General features: G+C 45.6%; 1 protein-coding gene across 1 annotated transcript in view; it reads left to right on the top strand.

The window, feature by feature from the left end:
- The first annotated feature begins 290 nt into the window (after window positions 1-290).
- Window positions 291-18,152, top strand: part of LOC119463702 (uncharacterized) — a 74,053-nt gene continuing 56,191 nt past the window's right edge. The window contains exons 1-2 of the mRNA XM_049656186.1: window positions 291-388; window positions 7,464-7,589. Of these exons, the coding sequence (XP_049512143.1) occupies window positions 7,464-7,589 (126 nt within the window). The 5' untranslated portion in view covers window positions 291-388. The remainder of the gene's footprint in view (window positions 389-7,463; window positions 7,590-18,152) is intronic.

The raw sequence follows: 18,152 nt of genomic DNA, 5'->3' as shown, positions 1-18,152 counted from the left end.
TGCAGTACAATTTTTCCAATAGAATCATTTTTTTTCACTTATTCTGCGCCTGATAAACATTGCAAGTGTGCAACCTGCATTTACGCTCTTAAACTGAAATCTTTGTTTCGTTTCCGCTATTAAACCTAATACAGCTTGTCACTTTGCGCAGCTTTAGAAAAAACAAAGCAAACACTGAAACACGTGCTAGCTCTCAGCAGATGTTCACCGCCCGACGCATCCGCTGTTCTGCCTCGCGGCTTGTCAGGATGACTGCACCGTAAAGCCGTTTTGTTGGTCTCTCAGTGAGCGTTCATTTTTCGGTGGCCTGCCGGTGAGAGTGCCTCGCGGAAGCTGTGAACTTCCTTTGTCCTTTAGCGAATCGGCAGTGCCTGCGCATCTCAGTGCAGTAAGTACTCCGACAATATTTTCCACTTTTTCAGTTGTCAAGCGGCGTTAAACGCACCCGCCGTGTATAATTGGCCCTTAATTGTTTCTTCGAAGAAGTGTAAGAGGCTTAGTGACATAATCAGAAACTGGCTCAATGATTGGCTGGCGGAGGGATGGATTTATGGAATGAGTACTCGATATTCTGATCAGTCAGTGCTGACTGATAAATTCATCCAATTTCGTGCGACAAAGCTAAGCTTTTCCTACGAGGGGCAGGCGGGTATGTTTCTTCGAAAACATTTCGATTCATTTTGTTTGAATACGTTCGGCGTACTCTAAATGCATGGCTATTTTTTGTAACATACCTGCCACAGCCGAAAATTAATCTCGCACATGCTAGCACTCGCTTGTGAACCCGCGTCGCTGCTAGCGAATCGCTGGCTTTGATGTCTACGGTGAGTGCCTTTGACAGAGCAAAAAAACTGGAGGACGCTTAAGCTTCGCTTTTAAGAGTGGAACGCGATAGCATTCAAAGTTCCCTGACTGCTTCTCACGCTTCCCGACAACTGCAGCTTAAGCAACCCTAATGGTTACCGGGAAACACTGGCGGCGAACGCGATGCACGTAGGCGAGCTTTCTGGTGGAAACGCGGCCTCTTGCTTGTGGCTTGCACAGCCGCGCCAAAAGATTGCATAATTTTCAGGTTTACGTTTTTGTTTCGTAATTTTATTATTTCAGTCTGAGAAGATTTAACACAAAAGGCATGCGATGTGGGTGCTTTGTTTCATGACATTTGTTTGTCGATTGTCATTCTCAAAATTCCGAGGAATAGCTTTGCCAAGAATGCAAGACAAGGTATGAGCACCATTAATGATAGAATGATGTGACAATATAACCCGCATATACCGCATGTCATATAAGAAGGCGTGGCATATACATGTACCTATATATATTCGGAGGGCCTGCGTCGGTTGGGGATTATTTTCTCCGCCAACCGCCGATATCGCACGCCGACGCCGGTTGCAGACGCCGGATTTTCTGGGACACGGGGCCCTTAACGCCATGGCGTTAATACATTATTGCGATGAAAATTATATGGACACTCTAGGCGAATTTGTTCCGTCGTCGTCGCCGTCGTCGCCGCCGTGAGGTTCCGTATAAAGTCCAAGGGCAATAACACTGTCGCCGCGCGCCCTACGCTGTATGTGCGAGTGAAAGCGTGCGAGGGGAGCCGACAGCGCAGGCTCAATCAAACCCAATCTCGCCCGCGCGTAACGGAAAAAAATGTCACAGTTTCACCCTAAGGGCGAAGCAATGAATGCGATAGCAACACAGCAATGTCATACGAAGTAAGGTGAGCGGCCTTGGTAGCAATATGAATTGTAGTAAACATGAGCTGATTAAGTAAGCAGGTGTGCTGCGGCGTAAGTAGACCGACATGAAGAGAGACTCGATGACCACGAGAAGGCGCGTGTGAAACGGTGGTGTTGATGAGAAGCGCTTACCGTGGGCAGCGCGTGCGAAGGGACACACCTGTAGTGCTGCACTGCCGATCTGGGCAGCATTGCATGTGTAGCGTGCGTTGGAAAATGTGGCCCGACTATTACTAACTGAATGAACAAGCGTGGTGTGAGCGCGCACAAACTAACATGAATAGATCACACTGAATGACTGCAGCCAACGACTGTCAAAATGCTGGCAGCGAGCGCATACGCCGCGCAGCGGGCGAAGGTACGTGCGGTCTATCGCTTCAACGGAAACTGAGCGGCGAATGCACGGCGCATAAAGGTCAGAGCCGTGTGGAGATAAGCGACGGTGCGGTCGAACGAACGACGAGCGCGGTTGTTGGCAGCGTTGAAGTGCGCCACCCCCCCCCCCCCCCGCTCCCTCCGGCGCTGGCTTCCCGCTTCCTTGCTTGCGCGTGGGAGAGATAAGAGACTGGGCGGACGAGCGACGAGCGCGGTTGTTGGCAGAGAAGTCCCCCCCCCCCCCCACCCCCGGCTCCCTCCGGCGCTGGCTTTCCGCTTCCTTGCTTGCGCGTGGGAGATTGAGTGCGTTCGCTCTCCGTGATAGCGCGCATCCCCGCACGCTTCCGCTGGGGCATACGGCGCGCGGCGAAGATTTTATCTATACGGAACCTCACGGCGACGGTGACGACGACGGCGACGGCGACGCCGACGGCAGAAATCCGGTTGAAGTGTCCATATAATTGCTATCGCAATAAAATTACACCATCTTCCCGTAGGGGAACCCTGAGTTGTATGCGAAGTGGTCTACTCAAGGTAGTTTTATCAGCTGTATAAACTTGGACATGCAGCAGCACCAGCAACGCGCAGAACTGTTGTCGACGCCGTCGGCGTTTTGCCCGCGTTCGCACCGAACGCGCGCGGCGTTGGTGACTGTTGCCGGTGCCTCTGAAGCGCCTACCGTCGCGCCTCTAACCTAAGCTGCTTCGCATTATCGCGCGCGGAGCCGCAGGTGTTGCCATTCGTTGCGCAATCCGGAGAGGAGAGCAGCGTCGGAGAGAAGAGGAGGAATGCCGAGAGGAGAGGAGATGAGACAAGGAGAGGAGAGAAGGGGGAGGAGGATGCGCATGTGCAGTAGGGGTGTGGACGCACGGCGGTTGGATGGATGGAGGGAGTAGGGAGGGAGGGAGTGACATAGCCCCTAGCATAAGATGCTTCGCATCTAAAAAGCGGGCAGTAAGTGCGTCGTCTTTCGCCGTGCGCGAGAAACCCAACGTTGCGAGGCAAAGGGGCGAGGGGAGGGAGGGAGTTCTACTCCGACTGCAAGTGTATGTGGCGGCTGCGCGCGGCCGTATCTTTAGAGCGAGCTGCGTTGGGGGTGGAGTCTATAGGTGCGTCGGAGGCTTGTAGGTTTGGGCGTGCTGTGTGTTCTCGGCGCCCGGTTTGTGTTGAAGCGATATACAACTGCACGAAAGGCACTTCGCTCGCTGCTGCTGCCGCGTTTCCTCACCCCAGCGTCTTCACTGTGAGTGTGTGGTGTGCATGTTTCCTGTGCGCGCTCACACTATGCTTGTTAATCTAGTTAGCAAGCGAATGTTTACAAGTCGATATGGCCGATAAAACTACTATCCTTACTTCGTATGGCTCTCTGCTAATTTGCTATCGCAATCGAAGCTTCGCTTTTCGGGCGAAACTGCGACGTTTTTTTTTTTCAGTTTACAGTGTTTATGCAAGTGCCTGCAGGGATAAAGGAGTGAAAAATGCTTAACAGCCAGTGATTTTGCTACCAGCTTATAAGACGTGCTGGAATGGAATGCTCCTTCTTCGCGTACGATGGTCCAGTGTAATGCAGCAGTTTTGTTTTCGCTGAAAACTTACTAGCCAAAAAAAGCAGAACCAGGGTTCTGACCTATTCGAAGCTATGCTTCGCGTAACCAGACTGAGATTGTATAAGATGCTAAATGCCACGAAACATATACCTATTTTGCAAGGCTAGAACATGGAGTTAGTGACAACACAAATTGTGCTATTACTTTCTCGGAAAGCAATAAATAGTAGAGGTTGGCAATAATAAATTTTTTCGAATACTAATCGAATATCGGATAGTCAAATGCACAAAGGTAGTTTTACAGCAGGAATATTTATGTCAGTATATTTAGGGGACAAGCTAGCTGTAAAGACTAGTTTCGAAAAGATAGCTATCATGATGATTAGTTTTGCGAACAATATCACTAATTCTTGTTAAAAGGCTGCACGAATGTTGCACAAAATGTTGTTGGCGACTCTGCGGTTTAGAATGTTACCATCATTTTTAGAGCCTCTTGGAAACAACTTTCCCGAAACTAAAGGTTGCGTATGATTAGTTTTCCGAAAATGCTAAATAAATGGTTGTCAAAAAAAGATTAGAAGTTTCTTGGGAAGAAAGCTACTAAAGGACCTGTGCGGCATAAATTTCCAGCAAAAAAAGGTATAAATGCTACATGACTCGGCGGCCAAAATTGCTAAATGACATTCGACAAGCAGTAACTACGGGTTGTCGTTTACTATTCTGCAGTGAAACCGAAACAAAGCTTGCATTACCCATTTTGTTTTAGCATTGCTTCGAAAAAGTTTCTCGTTGTTTCACTGGAGATAATATCATATATTTTTTTCAGCAAACGGGGAAGGGCAAGCAGACTTTAACCGCCACTTGTTGCGAAATATTTGGGTAGTTTTGAGCATTCGAATATACCTAAGAGTTCCTTTTCTAATGCGAGCAGGAATAGTTAATGAGTGATATTCGATTCGTATTAGAAACTTCGAGTATCCGCCCACGCCTATTAAAAAGCAATACTGCCATGTGTGCAGTTTACCTTGTTTTATTGGTAAACACATTGTGCTGATTTTGTAACTATAGTTCAGAAGAAGCTGTTGAAGCTTGTCAATTTCAATGTTTCTGGTCGCTATGTACACACTAGAAAGTTTTAGTACTGCCGCATGATGATATGTACGCAGCACGCAAGGGCTTTGCGGAACGTGGCAGCAGGTGTCACGACAGCGCTTTTAGCACAAGCAAACGCCTACGTACACCCGGCGACAAAATAAGCCGGGGCATGAAATCTGATGAAAAGCTGAATATTTCCGCAGCCTCACAACGAAGCTTAGTATTTGCATTTCGGGCTTCGCCTAGAATATGCTAACAACATTGTCGTACAGTGTTTTACTGGCTACTTCTACAGGCTGCGGAGATATTCAGCTTTTTCTCATATTTCATGTCCCACCTTATTTTGTCGCCGGGTGTACGTAAACATATTGCGCCTTTTGTCTCGCGCTGTTTTTTTTTTTTTTACTCTTTTGTCTCGCGCTCTCCCGAACAAACGAGAACCACGAGAGCAGCACGTGAGGCTCCCCAGGTACGTGCGCACGAATTGCATGCGTGTGTACGCAGCTGCCGCGTGCGCATCACGTACCGTTCGTGTTGCGTTCTGCACATGCGCACTTCGCAGAACGTAGCACGTAGAACGTACGCAGTACTAAAACTGTCTACGGATGTTTCCAGTTCTTATTTGAGAAATGACTTTGGCCGAAGTTAAATCGATGCGTGACCCGCGTACGGTAGTTGGTTGACTCGGATCGTTGAAATAACCGAGGCCAAACTCTTCCACGAAGTGGGTGAACCACTGCTTTGTTTCCGGCGGTTAGATCACTACGTTAAAGTCTCCGACAACGATCACCGGTGAGGGATCGGCGGAAGCGTACGTTGATCAACGCGGAAGTGCGCGCACCTCGTCATCAATCATGTGGTTTGACGTTTTTAACACGAAAGTGTTTTATGCCGGGGTCCACCAAGACTTCACTGACGTATTTCCGTCACGGAAATACGTCATAGAACATAATACAAAGAAAGAAACCAGAAGAAAAAGTTCCACAAACATGCAAAATTTGGAAATCGAACCCACGACCTCTCGGTCCGCGACGATAGATCGCCGAGCGTTTAACCCATTGCGCCACAAACGCATTTGCAGAGAGCTACACAGACGCGCCTTATATATCTAACACTCCTCCGTGTACCCGCGCTCTTGCTCGGGGCGGTGCCGCCGCCTACGAGCAGAAAAGAGAAGTACTGCATTATGACACTAACGCGCACCGACAGTGAACGCTTCGGTGGTCTCAGCACTACGACGCCTCGATGCCAGCATTCGAAGGGACGCTGGCATCAAGAAGCACTACCAACGCCACTTAGGTGGCGTTCACCGTACTCAGCACAGCGGAGCGTGGCCTCCGCAATTAGCTCTGAAAATGTTTCTGAAGTTGATCGCGGAGGCTGCAATTACGACGCGCTGTACGCGCTGATTTGACTCGGTGACGATTCAGTTACGTGCTTTGTCTTGCGCGTTGTATTAGTGTGTCAGTTACGTGCTTCGTCTTTCGCGTTGTGCTAGCGTGTGCAGCGTAGTGCAGCTTCCATATGCACGACGGTTGCTCATGGTCATCGACGTTGGTAGTCGTGATGGAGGAGACGTGCCACCAGGCGTCAGCGTGGGTGCATCAACGCCTAAGGGCGCTTTAGCCACGAAACACCAATAGACATTATATATCAATGTGCAATAAACATTACACTACTTCTGTGAAGACACGTTTCACTTTCGTGTTCTATACCGATTCCTATATAAGAGGGATCAACCACATTTTTTTTAGTTTCGTATTGAAACGAAAGCTGTGCTGTATGTTTGCCTCCCGCATCTGCCTTACGGGGGTATGAGCCATTGCTCCGGGCCCTGCACTGCTGCCGGGATCGGCCCACCGCGGTTTTCTGTCGACGTGACGGACGCGGAAAAAATCCCGAGATCTTAGCCATAGCCACCTTCGCTGTAAGAAAGCCATTCGCCTGCGAAGACAACGTGCAACATTTCGGAGACGCGCATTCTCGAAATGCTCGCATTATCAGATCGCCCAAAATTTTAACCCATGCCGCCGCGGCCCAGTTAGTTCACTACCTGACTAAGCAAAGCAGAAGTGTCGAAGTAGACTAGCGTCTGAACTTGTTCCGAGCGACGCGGCCAGCATTTGCGACTACCATCGCCTGTATGATCATCGTCGTTACAGACATCCCCGTTTCTCTTTGTGTCCTAATAAAATCAGTGACACTTTTCGCCACTTCGTCGCACCGGCCTTTTTGTGTGGGGGGGGGGGGGGGGGCAGAGTCTGGTGGTTGCGACCAAAGCGCATCCACGAATATCAGCCAACAGCCAACTTTCGTGCAATAACTTTAAAAGCGAAGGATTGGCTTACATTTGAGCAAGTACTGTAGTTATTACTACTAATAATGATGATATTAGAGTGTCTTCTACGATGTCCTCGGATTTCACGGTGGTGGCTCTTCACAGCGTGCCTTACTAAGGTACGTAATCAGTGTTCATTGACACATGTACGGCTGTCTCCAAAAATGAAATTACTGCACATGTCATCATCCACCGAACATTTGATTGCGGCGTGCTTTCTTTTTGCTTCGGATAAAGAATTAAACCGATCCTAGACTAGCGTCCGCCTTCACAACAAATTATATAAAGGGCATAAATCTAATGGCCATTAAAATTACAAACACCTCATATATTCAATTACTCAGATTCCTTTATTGATCTTTTTCAGATGCGTGCGAAGATTGTTAATGGCATAGTATATTCACCGTACCCTGAATTGGAGGACTTCAAGGATGTCTCCACATTCACCTACTTGAACCGAAGATTGCAAAAATACGGGGACAAAACCGCACTGGTGGGCACAACGTGACAATCTTTATTATTTATTAATAATATTATTATTGTTTCTACGCGCGCGTGTTTCAATACTAATGCATACAGCACTAGGAAAAATTTGGGTACAGAAATACTTTGATACGAAGGATGTACATATAGTCATGAGAATAGCATGACTTAATGGATAAAACTAAATTTTGAAAAATCTTTTTTTTTTTTACGGATGGGTCTTCTAAGATTATTGCATTTCTTCAATGAACTGAAAGACCATTTGTGTAGCAAAGTGTACAGTTTTTTTTGGGGTACATTGCTTCGACGCAGCTCAGTCGCACTGATGACACCGTTGCACCTGGTGCATACAACTGATAAAGAGGAAAGTGCGCGTCACTCTTCATAAGGTTTGGAAAAGCGTTCACTCTGAAAAGGACACTCTAAATGTGACCGGCTTCAAACCTCGGTGTCACAGGCTTTTTTCTGTGCTTATTGACCAAAGATGGACGATTGTAGCTGCCTAGGGCCAGCTGCCACCAGAAGAACCCACACGGACGCAAGGCGCAATAATATTATTACTTTAAATCAACCGTGTACATTTTTTATATTTCAAAGACAAACGATCACCCACGCACCTCGGTTCACAGATTGGTAATATGTGTTTTTTTTTTCAGTTTAGGAAAGCACAATTTAATAATCGCTTCGTTTTCTGCCACGATATGCAGAAGCCGGAGCGCATGCGGCTAAGAGCAGCTTGATACGTACCAGACGACTTTCAGTACAATAAAAGCACTTCTGAAATGCGACGAAAATTAGCTCCCCCCCCCGTCCTCGTTTTCAATCGATATCAGACAAAAATATTTATGGCTACCTTTATTTTACGATATGTATCAATCTACAGCTGGAATTGGAAGAAAACAGTACATAAAATACCCGAGATATCTGTCTCCCCGCATACAACACTCCATAATAGTGCGCGAATACGCTTCTTGTGTCAAAATTTTCAAACCTGCATTTTCGTTGGGCACCATCCAGGACAACAGCGCGTTTGAAGACCTTTTCACGCCTTTGTCCTCTTTTCTAGCTATTCTGCGGAGCTTTCTCGTATAAAGGATAATATTTTGAACACGTACGTAGTTCAAGTTTCATTGACATATTAAAAATTTTTATCCTATTTTTTTAGTTTTTGCTAAGCAAAAAGAACAGCGAAGTGTTTGTCTTGGCAAATTGCTTTATATTTTTTATGCTGTTCCTTCCCCCTCAAAGATAGCCGTTATTCATTGATCATCACCATCATCATCAGCATATATTTTATGACCACTGCAGGACGAAGGCCTCTCCCTGCGATCTCCAATTACCCCTGTCTTGCGCTAGCGTATTCCAACTTGCGCCTGCAAATTTCCTAACTTCATCATCCCATCTGGTTTTCTGCCGACCTCGACTGCGCTTCCCTTCTCTTGGTATCCATTCTGTAACCCTAATGGTCCGCCGGTTATCCATCCTACGCATTACGTGGCCTGCCCAGCTCCATTTCTTCTGCTTAATGTCAACTAGAATATCGGCTATCCTCGTTTGTTCCCTGGTCCACACCGCTCTCTTCCTGTCTCTTAACGTTAGTCCTAAGATTTTTCGTTCCATCGCTCTTTGTGCGGTCCTTAACTTGTTCTCGAGCTTCTTTGTTAACCTCCAAGTTTCTTCCCCACATGTTAGCACCGGTAGAATGCAATAATTGCACACTTTTCTTTTCAACGACAATGGTAATCTCCCAGTCAGGATTTGGCAATGCCTGCCGTATGCACTCCAACCCAATTTTATTCTTCTGTAAATTTCTTTCTCGTGATCAGGGTTCCCTGTGAGTAATTGACCTAGATAAACGTACTCCTTTACAGACTCTAGAGGCTGATTGGCGATCATGAATTCTTGCTCCCTTGCCAGGCTATTTGACATTATCTTTGTCTTCTGCATATTCATCTTCAACCCAATTCCTACACTTTCTCGATTAAGGTACTCAATCATTTGCTGTAATTCGTCTCCATTGTTGCTGAATAGGACAATGTCATCTGCAAACCGAAGGTTGCTGAGATATTCACCGTTGATCCTCACTCCTAAGCTTTCCCAGTCTAAGAGCTTGAATACTTCTTCTAGGCATGCAGTGAATACCATTGGAGAGATTGTGCCTCCTTGCCTGGCCCCTTTCTTGATAGGTAACTTTCTACTTTTCTTGTGGAGAACCAAGGTAGCTGTGGAATCCTTGTAGATGTTTTCTAAGATATTCACGTATGCCTCCTGTACTCCTTGATTACGCAATGTCTCTATGACTGCTGGTATCTCTACTGAATCAAATGCCTTTTCATAGTCTATGAAAGCCATATAGAGAGGTTGATCGTACTCCGCAGATTTCTCGATTACCTGATTGATGACATGGATATGATCTATCGTTGAATATCCCTTCCTGAAGCCAGCCTGCTCTCTTGGTTGGCTGAAGTCAAGTGTTGCCCTGATCCTATTGGAAATTATCTTGGTGAATATTTTATACAATACTGAAAGCAACCTAATGGGTCTATAATTCTTCAATTCTTTAACGTCTCCCTTCTTATAGATTAGTATAATTTTGGCATTCTTCCAGCTCTCCGGTACACATGAAGTTGTGAGTCATTGCGTATAAAAGGCCGCAAGCTTTTGAAGCGTGATATCTCCTCCGCCTTTGATTAAATCTACTGTTATTCTCCAGCAGCTTTTCCCCCGCATATGTCTTTCACGGCCCTTCTAACTTCATCGCTAGTTATAGAAGGAGCCTCTGTATCCGGTTCATCACTATTTCAAATGAAAGTAGTTTGGCTGTTTTGGGCATTGTACAGGTCAGTATAGAATTCTTCCGCTGCTTTTACTATGTCATCGAAATTTCTGATGATATTACCATGCTTATCTTTCAGTGCATACATCTTGCCTTGTCCTATGCCAAGCTTTATTCTTACTGATTTAATGCTGCGTCAATGTTTTACGGCTTCCTCAATCTTCCCCAGGTTATAATTTGGAATATCCCTTACTTTCTTCTTGTTGATCAGTTTTGACAGTTCAGCGAATTCTATCTGATCTCTGGAGTTGGACATATTAATGTTTTGTCGTTTCTTTATTAGGTCTTTGTTTCTTGGGAGAGCTTACCTACTGGTTGCCTTGGTGCCTTACCTGCCCACTTCAATTGCTGATTCTGGATCAGCCTAGTTACGGTTTCATTCATTACCTCTATGTTGTCTTTATCTTCCTGTTCGAAAGCTTCATATTTGTTTGCGAGCACCAGCCTGAATTGGTCTGCTTTTAACCTTACTGCCTCTAGGTTGGCCTGTTTCCTCTTGACTAATTTTACTCCTTCTCTCTTCAAATTGAGAGAAATCCTAGACCTCACTAACCTATGGTCACTGCACTTTACTTTACCTAACACTTCTACATCCTGCACTATGCTTGGATTGGCAGAGAGTATGAAATCTATTTCATTCCTTGTTTCTCCATTAGGGCTTTTCCAGGTCCACTTCCTGTTGCTGCGCTTCCTGAAGAAGGTATTCATTATTCGGAGCCTATTCCTTTCCGCGAATTCTACTAACATCTCTCGCATTCCTAGAATCGATGCCGTAGTTGCCAACTGCTTGCTCACCAACCTGCTTTTCCCCCACTTTTGCATTGAAGTCGGCCATGACTACATTATACTGAGTTTGCACCTTTCTCATTGCTAATTCAACATCTTCATAAAACTGTTCTATTTCTTCATCATCGTGACCAGAGGTTGGGGCGTAGGCTTGTACTACCTTCATTTTATAACTCCTATTCAGCTTTATTACGAAGACTGCTACCGTCTCATTAATGCTGTAGAATTCCTCACTGTTGCCCGCTATGTTGTTATGGACTCGTAATCCTACCCCGGATTCTCTCTTATCTGGAAGACCTCTGTAGCAGAGTACGTGGCCGTTAGTCAGCACTGTGTAAGCCTCGCCAGTTCATCTAACCTCACTAAGGCCAATAATATCCCTGGCAATGCCTGATAATTCTTCAAATAGTCCTGCTAAGCTAGCCTCACTCGATAGGGTGCGCGTGTTGAACGTTGCCAAGTTCAGTTTCCATTGGTGGCCTGTCCGGACCCTGAGATTCTCAGCACCCTCTGCCGCGTAGCAGGTCTGACCGCCGCCTTGGTCAGGTGCTCCTCAGCCACTGGGGACTGAGGGCCATGGGTTAATTGTCGGAGTCATGAGGGAGGTAGTGGCCGAATACTGCACCAGGGAGGCCAATTCTTGTTCTGGTGAGGGAGTGACTTTGATGAAGCTTAGTGGGCCTTCCTAGTTTGGTTGTACCTGAACTAGTATAGCCCCACTAGCTCTCGGCAATAATTTTTTTTCTTGCCGGTGTCAGGCACCACTCCATGCCTGATAATGTAGTGGACTGGAGTAGGATTCATACTTTTCATTAAGTAAATCAACTGACTGCAATAATTGAGGCCATTAATTATTAAAAATGAAGCTGCGTGCTAGTATTGCTTCAAAACATGCGGAACTGTCACGCTTAATACCAGCCACTATTGCAAACCCCTTACGCCTGTCAGGAAATAAAGGCATTTTGCACAGCCAGCCTCTGTCGAGATATTTGGCACCCGCGTAGGTTTGATAGAAAACAAATACACGCTGGTATCACAGCAATGCTGTACGAATTGACGTTTTTCCTTTTTTTCTCTCTTTTTTTGAGGGGGGGAGGGGAGTAGGGTCTGACATTGAGGGCATTCAATTCAATTCAATGCAACTTCAACTAACGTGTTTATATTGATGATTTAGGTGTATTTAATGAAATTATTCATGGCGTGACGCATAAAGTGCAGCACGTGATCAGTATATGAATGTACGAGGCTTTAAAGTCGGCCTTTATAGATGAGACATAGCATTACTGACAATCATAAAACTGATGACAAATTATACAGCATTAGCAGTAAACATCGGAGTATTACGACAAAATAGCATTTTTAGAGTAACCGTAGTAATGGCGCAATATGCGTTAGGATGGGCGAGTAGTCAGTTTCAGAATGGCTGTCACGGGTTCGCTTGACGGAAAGAATAAAGTGATCAAATAGAGAAACCGGAAATTAATGCGCCATTGAACGACGTGCGAGCAATGTGGAAATAGAGCAAAACAGCCATAAATAAGATAAGATAGAAAAAAAAGAGCGGCAAGCTGTCGTGGATATCAGATTAGCTACACAACACCGACTCCCGCAGGCATGCGGGAATCGGCGTGTCTCCAGCTGTGCCCAGGGGTACAGCGGTTTCTGGCTGGTTTCCAGCTGGCTCTCAAAACGGAGTCACAGGCAAATGCTCTCTCGCGGCGTCCATCTAGTGCACCAGAACAGTGCACTGGTGATCTCTCTTCTGCAGGCAGACCAGGGTTCCAACACGTCACCGCTGACCAGACCCTCCGTTATGTCACGGCAGCCATCTACTAACACAGCGTCCCCCTTCATCAAAGAAAAAAAAATGTCCCCCAGCTGACTTGGCACTAAGCTAAAAGGAAACTCATACGGCTTGCCCCCAAAGTAAGCCCCACAGTTGAAGAAAAATTCATCTTGGTCCAGGAATAATCGTCTTCTCCATAGAGCTATCTCTGAAAACACTTCTAATCATTTTCGAATTATGAGAAAAACAAAGCACCAAGAAATGCTCATGTATTTTTTCTGCATATTGAGATAAAACTCTTTTTTAATATAAAGAGACATACTTAAATATAACATAGACACTTCAGAAAAAAAATAAAGAAAGCCACTAGCGTTGTCAACCGGCACGACCCAACTTTTTCCCTTGTGTTTGCCGTCGACGCTAGGGGCATATCTTCCACTCAGTTTGCTTCTCGGGAAAAATGACAGTTGAAGCGTCGGTAGAATACAACATATATGTCACCCCTTCTCTAGGCTTTTCTGAATAAAGAATGCTCCCCGCGAATGTTTTTACCGCTTTGATCTCATGAAAGCTTCTTCTAATGTGAACGTGCTTGTGAAGTTCACAGAGAAAGAAAAATGGGAGCAAGTACGGCTATTAGGCATATTATTTTCAAGTGGCTCTCTAATATTCTCTCACAGCTGAAACGTTCGTCTGTACTTATGGAGCAAGTCTACCAAAACCAAGCATTATTGTCTACTCACGTACAGTGAGAGTACTTCCAATATTACGAGCCAGTTGTAGCAACGACATTTTAGGCACAAATAGCATCTGCCTAACTCAGATCATGCCTGTAACAGCGCTATTAAATGTCTACATTATCTTCTTAACAACTATACTAGAATAAGAGGCGGACCCTGTGAAAGCCAACATCACGCTGCACAATTCCTGATCTGATTTTTTGGATAGCAGACAGTTGTCATTTACCGTCAGTGTCATCTCGTATGCGATCATTTCTTTGAAAAGCAAGGTATGTGTTTTTTTTATGTTTTGTATGCTGACACAGCTGTGTTCTTTGAAGCTGCATTTTCACATTCCGTGCATCAACAAGGAAAATAATGCCCGTCTATCGAGCAGTCATAACTAGGCCGGAAGTTTGTGTCACATGCCGGGACTTTTCTTTTGCATGCGTCGCGCATCATAACGGTTCATGTAGCTGCATTATTAGTAATAACGCTAGTTTGTGAGACAACTGATGAAGATGTCAAACGCAAGTGCTTGACTCCGCAGTCGTAGCTATGCACACAGAGGCTCGGGTGAACGCGTACACGGGTCTTACAGTTATTCAATATACGAGCATCGAAACTGCCGTCCCCTAAGTTGTAAGCACAGAAAGTCACCAGAGCCTAGACGTTCTGTAAGCTCTCCTGTCTTTGGCGCCGTACGAAACGTTCACAATATCGGCTCCAGTAAAAAAAGCTATACATGCACTATTTCGCAAGGTCCCCCCAATTTCTCGCTTCCAGGCAATCTACACTTTCTCAAAAACTTCCTGATGCTGTCGTTTTGTGTAGCTTACCTGATTCCGAAAATAGGAAGTTGAAATTCATATTTCCTTTCATTGCATTGAGCATTGCTGAGCATTGCATGGAACATTTCAAGAATATTAATATTTGTCGTCGCCCTGTTTTCAATCGATTACCATTAAATCTCATCATTAACAACTGGTGACTGCAGTACGCTTTTCTAAATGCGGATTTTTTTTACACGTCAAAATGAAAGCCGGCCACTACATTTGCATGTTTCCTGTTTTGACGCTTAGACTTTCACGTCCTGTAATGCGTACACCTTATTGGAAATTTTAGGAAGGTGTGCGCACAGAGGATGGGTGGTTGGAGGGACGTTCTTACGAATACGGTTCAAACTGGTTGGCCTGGTAAATCAGTGGCATCTCTCTATCAAGGCAAGGAAATTTTCGCTCTTACGCTAACGCTGAGCACATCGGTCATTTGTGCAGGAAGCACGGCGTGAACAATTTATTGACTGATTTCGAGCACAGTATTTAAGTTCTCGCTTTCATATAACTGATCACTTTAAAATGAAACAATTGAAATAATTTTTTTAAATGCAAGAACTAGTTTCATTTTATAACATCCACTTCTGGCCGGCAGCTGTACTGCAAGCAATATCTGCGCGCCGGAAAACGTCTTTCTATATAAGTTGGAAATTTAAAAAAAAGAAAAATTTCAGCCTGCGGTGGAAATAGAACGCGGATATAGGGTAGGGCAAGTGTTAGTGGCACTAATAATATCTGTGCGCTAGAAAATTTTTTTATATAAATAGGAAATCAGCAAACTGCGTGTAGTGCAAATAGGACGTGTATATAATGCACATGCTAGTGGCACTATTACTGTAGCATTCACGGTTAATGATCATCAAGGCGAATTTATGGCATCATAACAGAAATCGCACTGCTGCATTTGCACGTACTTTTTGCTTACTGCCACTCCTACTTTTCGATTCAGGTCGATGCGACAAAAAGTGCATTTCTACAAATGCACGCTTGATTTTTACTTACACCTGCGCACACGGTGTGCACCAAAATTACAGCAAACGTGAAAAAACAGAGTAGAGGCAACAAAACTGTAAAATGTGCGCACCTGTATGTTTTAACAGCTGTACCATGAGACTTTTGTGTTTAATTGTGGGGTTTTACGTGCCAAAACCACGATCTGATTTTGAGGAGCGCCGTAGTGAAAATTTGGACCACCAGGGATTCTTTAACGCGGACCTAATTATAAGTACACGGGTGTTTTCGCATTTCGCCCCCATCGAAATGCGGCCGCCGTGGCTGGGATAAGATCCGGCGACCTCGTTCTGAGCAGCCCAACACCATAGCCAATGAGCAACCACGGCGGGTGAGACTGTTTGTAATGCACACAAACGTGGAAATTTGGTATTACATGGTTATGAAGCGACGAAAGGCAAAATAATTTTTAGATATAGACACATATGACACTTCTAATGACATGAAACCCTGTGCAGCAAGCCTAATATATTTTTTCCGTAAGCATAATGTTAGATCTTTATGGCATACCTACATCAGGAAACCTGAGGAACGAATGACGCCAATTTTCTTACACTACAATTTCATTTTAACTTCTTGCCTAGATTAATCTTCGTAGTTCTGGTATGGCACCTACAAAATCTGGTGGCCATTTAGGTGAACGACAATAAATGTTTAAAAACGCATCTTATTACACACATGCAGGAAAAGCTTCTGTTCAACACACGTGATAGGGCTTCGTTCGCGCTATTCGGAATTTCAATGTGAAACAAAAGACGCGCACTTCTACTCGTTGTCAGAGTTACAGATAACAAAGTGCGTTAATCGGAACGGCTTCTGTCGGCAACTACTACGTTACCAGGAACGCAGCTCCACAGAGCCTCCCGGAACCAAACCGACTCATCCTACAAAAATTGCACCCATTTCTATGCTCCCAGCATAAGCGAAACGCTTGCAGGAAGTTTTAAGAATTATAGCATACAAGCCGCCCACGTGGCCTCATACAAATTAAGAAGCCAGCTGGTCCCCGTGAAATACCCACTGGAACGTGAAAGCCACCCTGGAGTATAAGATACCTTGTCAAGACTGCCACGCATCGTACGTCGGAGAAACAGGAAACTTCAAACGGCGTATCAAACAGCAGCAAAATAACGTAGCTGAGGAACACACCGCCGCCAACGCTCTAGCTGAACATCATCTTAATGCTGGTCACAATATTGGTTGGAATTCTGCGGCTGTCATCGACACGAAAAAAAATAACTATCATCCCGCCTTCTTTTGGAATCATTATTAATCCAGTCGACGCCTCTCACACTTATTCTGACATATATATACACCAGATTGTTGCACCATCTACTAATTATATAAGGCACGGCCCAACTTGTTTCACTTTTATGTGAACAAGACACCCGTAGAGGGCTCGAAAGGACATAAAAACTGTTTTTACAGCGAAGCTACATATGGCTAGGTTCTGACCAAAAGTGCGTGCGTCGACAGAGTGTGCAGAAAAAAGTCGTGTCGACAAAATGGAATCCAAATAGCCTGCTGTGCGGCGGTGGGGCTATGTGGCTCCGGAGTGGATGGAGGAATTATGAAACGTCATTGTGTACCCACCAATGTCTGTGCCTCGTTTTCTTTTTACGTCGACATCGCTCTAGCGACGTTATCAGCAGTTTTACTTTGGTCTTGCTATGGCCAGGACGCGCGTAGTCCGTACTGAAGAAGAGGAACGTAGAGTCGCAATCTTTTTGAGGGTGAACACGGGAATGCGTGGCCTTCTGAGCTCACAGCGCGGTTCAGCGGCGGCAACGAGAAGCATTGCTCATGCGCAGTGTGTCCGACGTGCGCAAATTCTCCCGCCGCGCGCATTGCGTCACGCAAGCAAGTTCGTGTCGTCTGCTGCGCGCGTACCGCAATAAGGTAGCCGTACGGTTCGGGATTGGTGACAATCTTGAACTTCTCATTACGCTCCCCATGATGCATCAATAAACTTGAAAATATATGTAGTGTTTTGTGGGCGTTCTCAAGATCATTGTTGATCTGTAGCCAGGCCACGCATGCTCATGACACTTGTGGGCGTACTTAAAAAGCGGCTTCCGTCTTTGAGGAGCGTATATATATTCTTGCACATTACCGCATCTGTCAAAACAGCAACTCAATTTCAGCATGGCCCGCGTTCCCGAAGAAGAGAGGTGGAAAATCGTACAATATTCGCTCAAGAGATATTCACAGTGCTCCGTCGGTGCTCTCGTGGACAGGCCGCTAAAGACCGTCAACAGCATTATTCAGACATTCAGCAAGGAAGGCCGACTCTGTGATGCCCCACACAGACGTCGACCAAAGGAAACGACGGAGGATGAAGACGCGCTTATGGTAGCTGCTGTCGTCGAGAACCCGTTCCAGTCCGCGAGGCAAGTGCGGGAGCAGTTAGATGTGGACGCTTCCCTTGCTACGGTCCGGCGACGCCTCCGAAGTGCTGGACTGCGAAATTCTGTAGCTGTACGAAAGCCAGTCGTCCCTGCTTCGAAAAAGAAGTCACGTCTTCAGTTTGCCGAAGCACACGCCTCATGGATGGCAGATGACTGGGGCCGAGTGATCTTCTCGGATGAGTCGACTTTAC

The sequence above is a fragment of the Dermacentor silvarum genome, chromosome 9, assembly GCF_013339745.2.
Source record: "Dermacentor silvarum isolate Dsil-2018 chromosome 9, BIME_Dsil_1.4, whole genome shotgun sequence".
Classification (NCBI taxonomy): domain Eukaryota; kingdom Metazoa; phylum Arthropoda; class Arachnida; order Ixodida; family Ixodidae; genus Dermacentor; species Dermacentor silvarum.
Note: the sequence above shows the minus strand (reverse complement) of the source record. Positions and strands in the feature narration are given on the sequence as shown.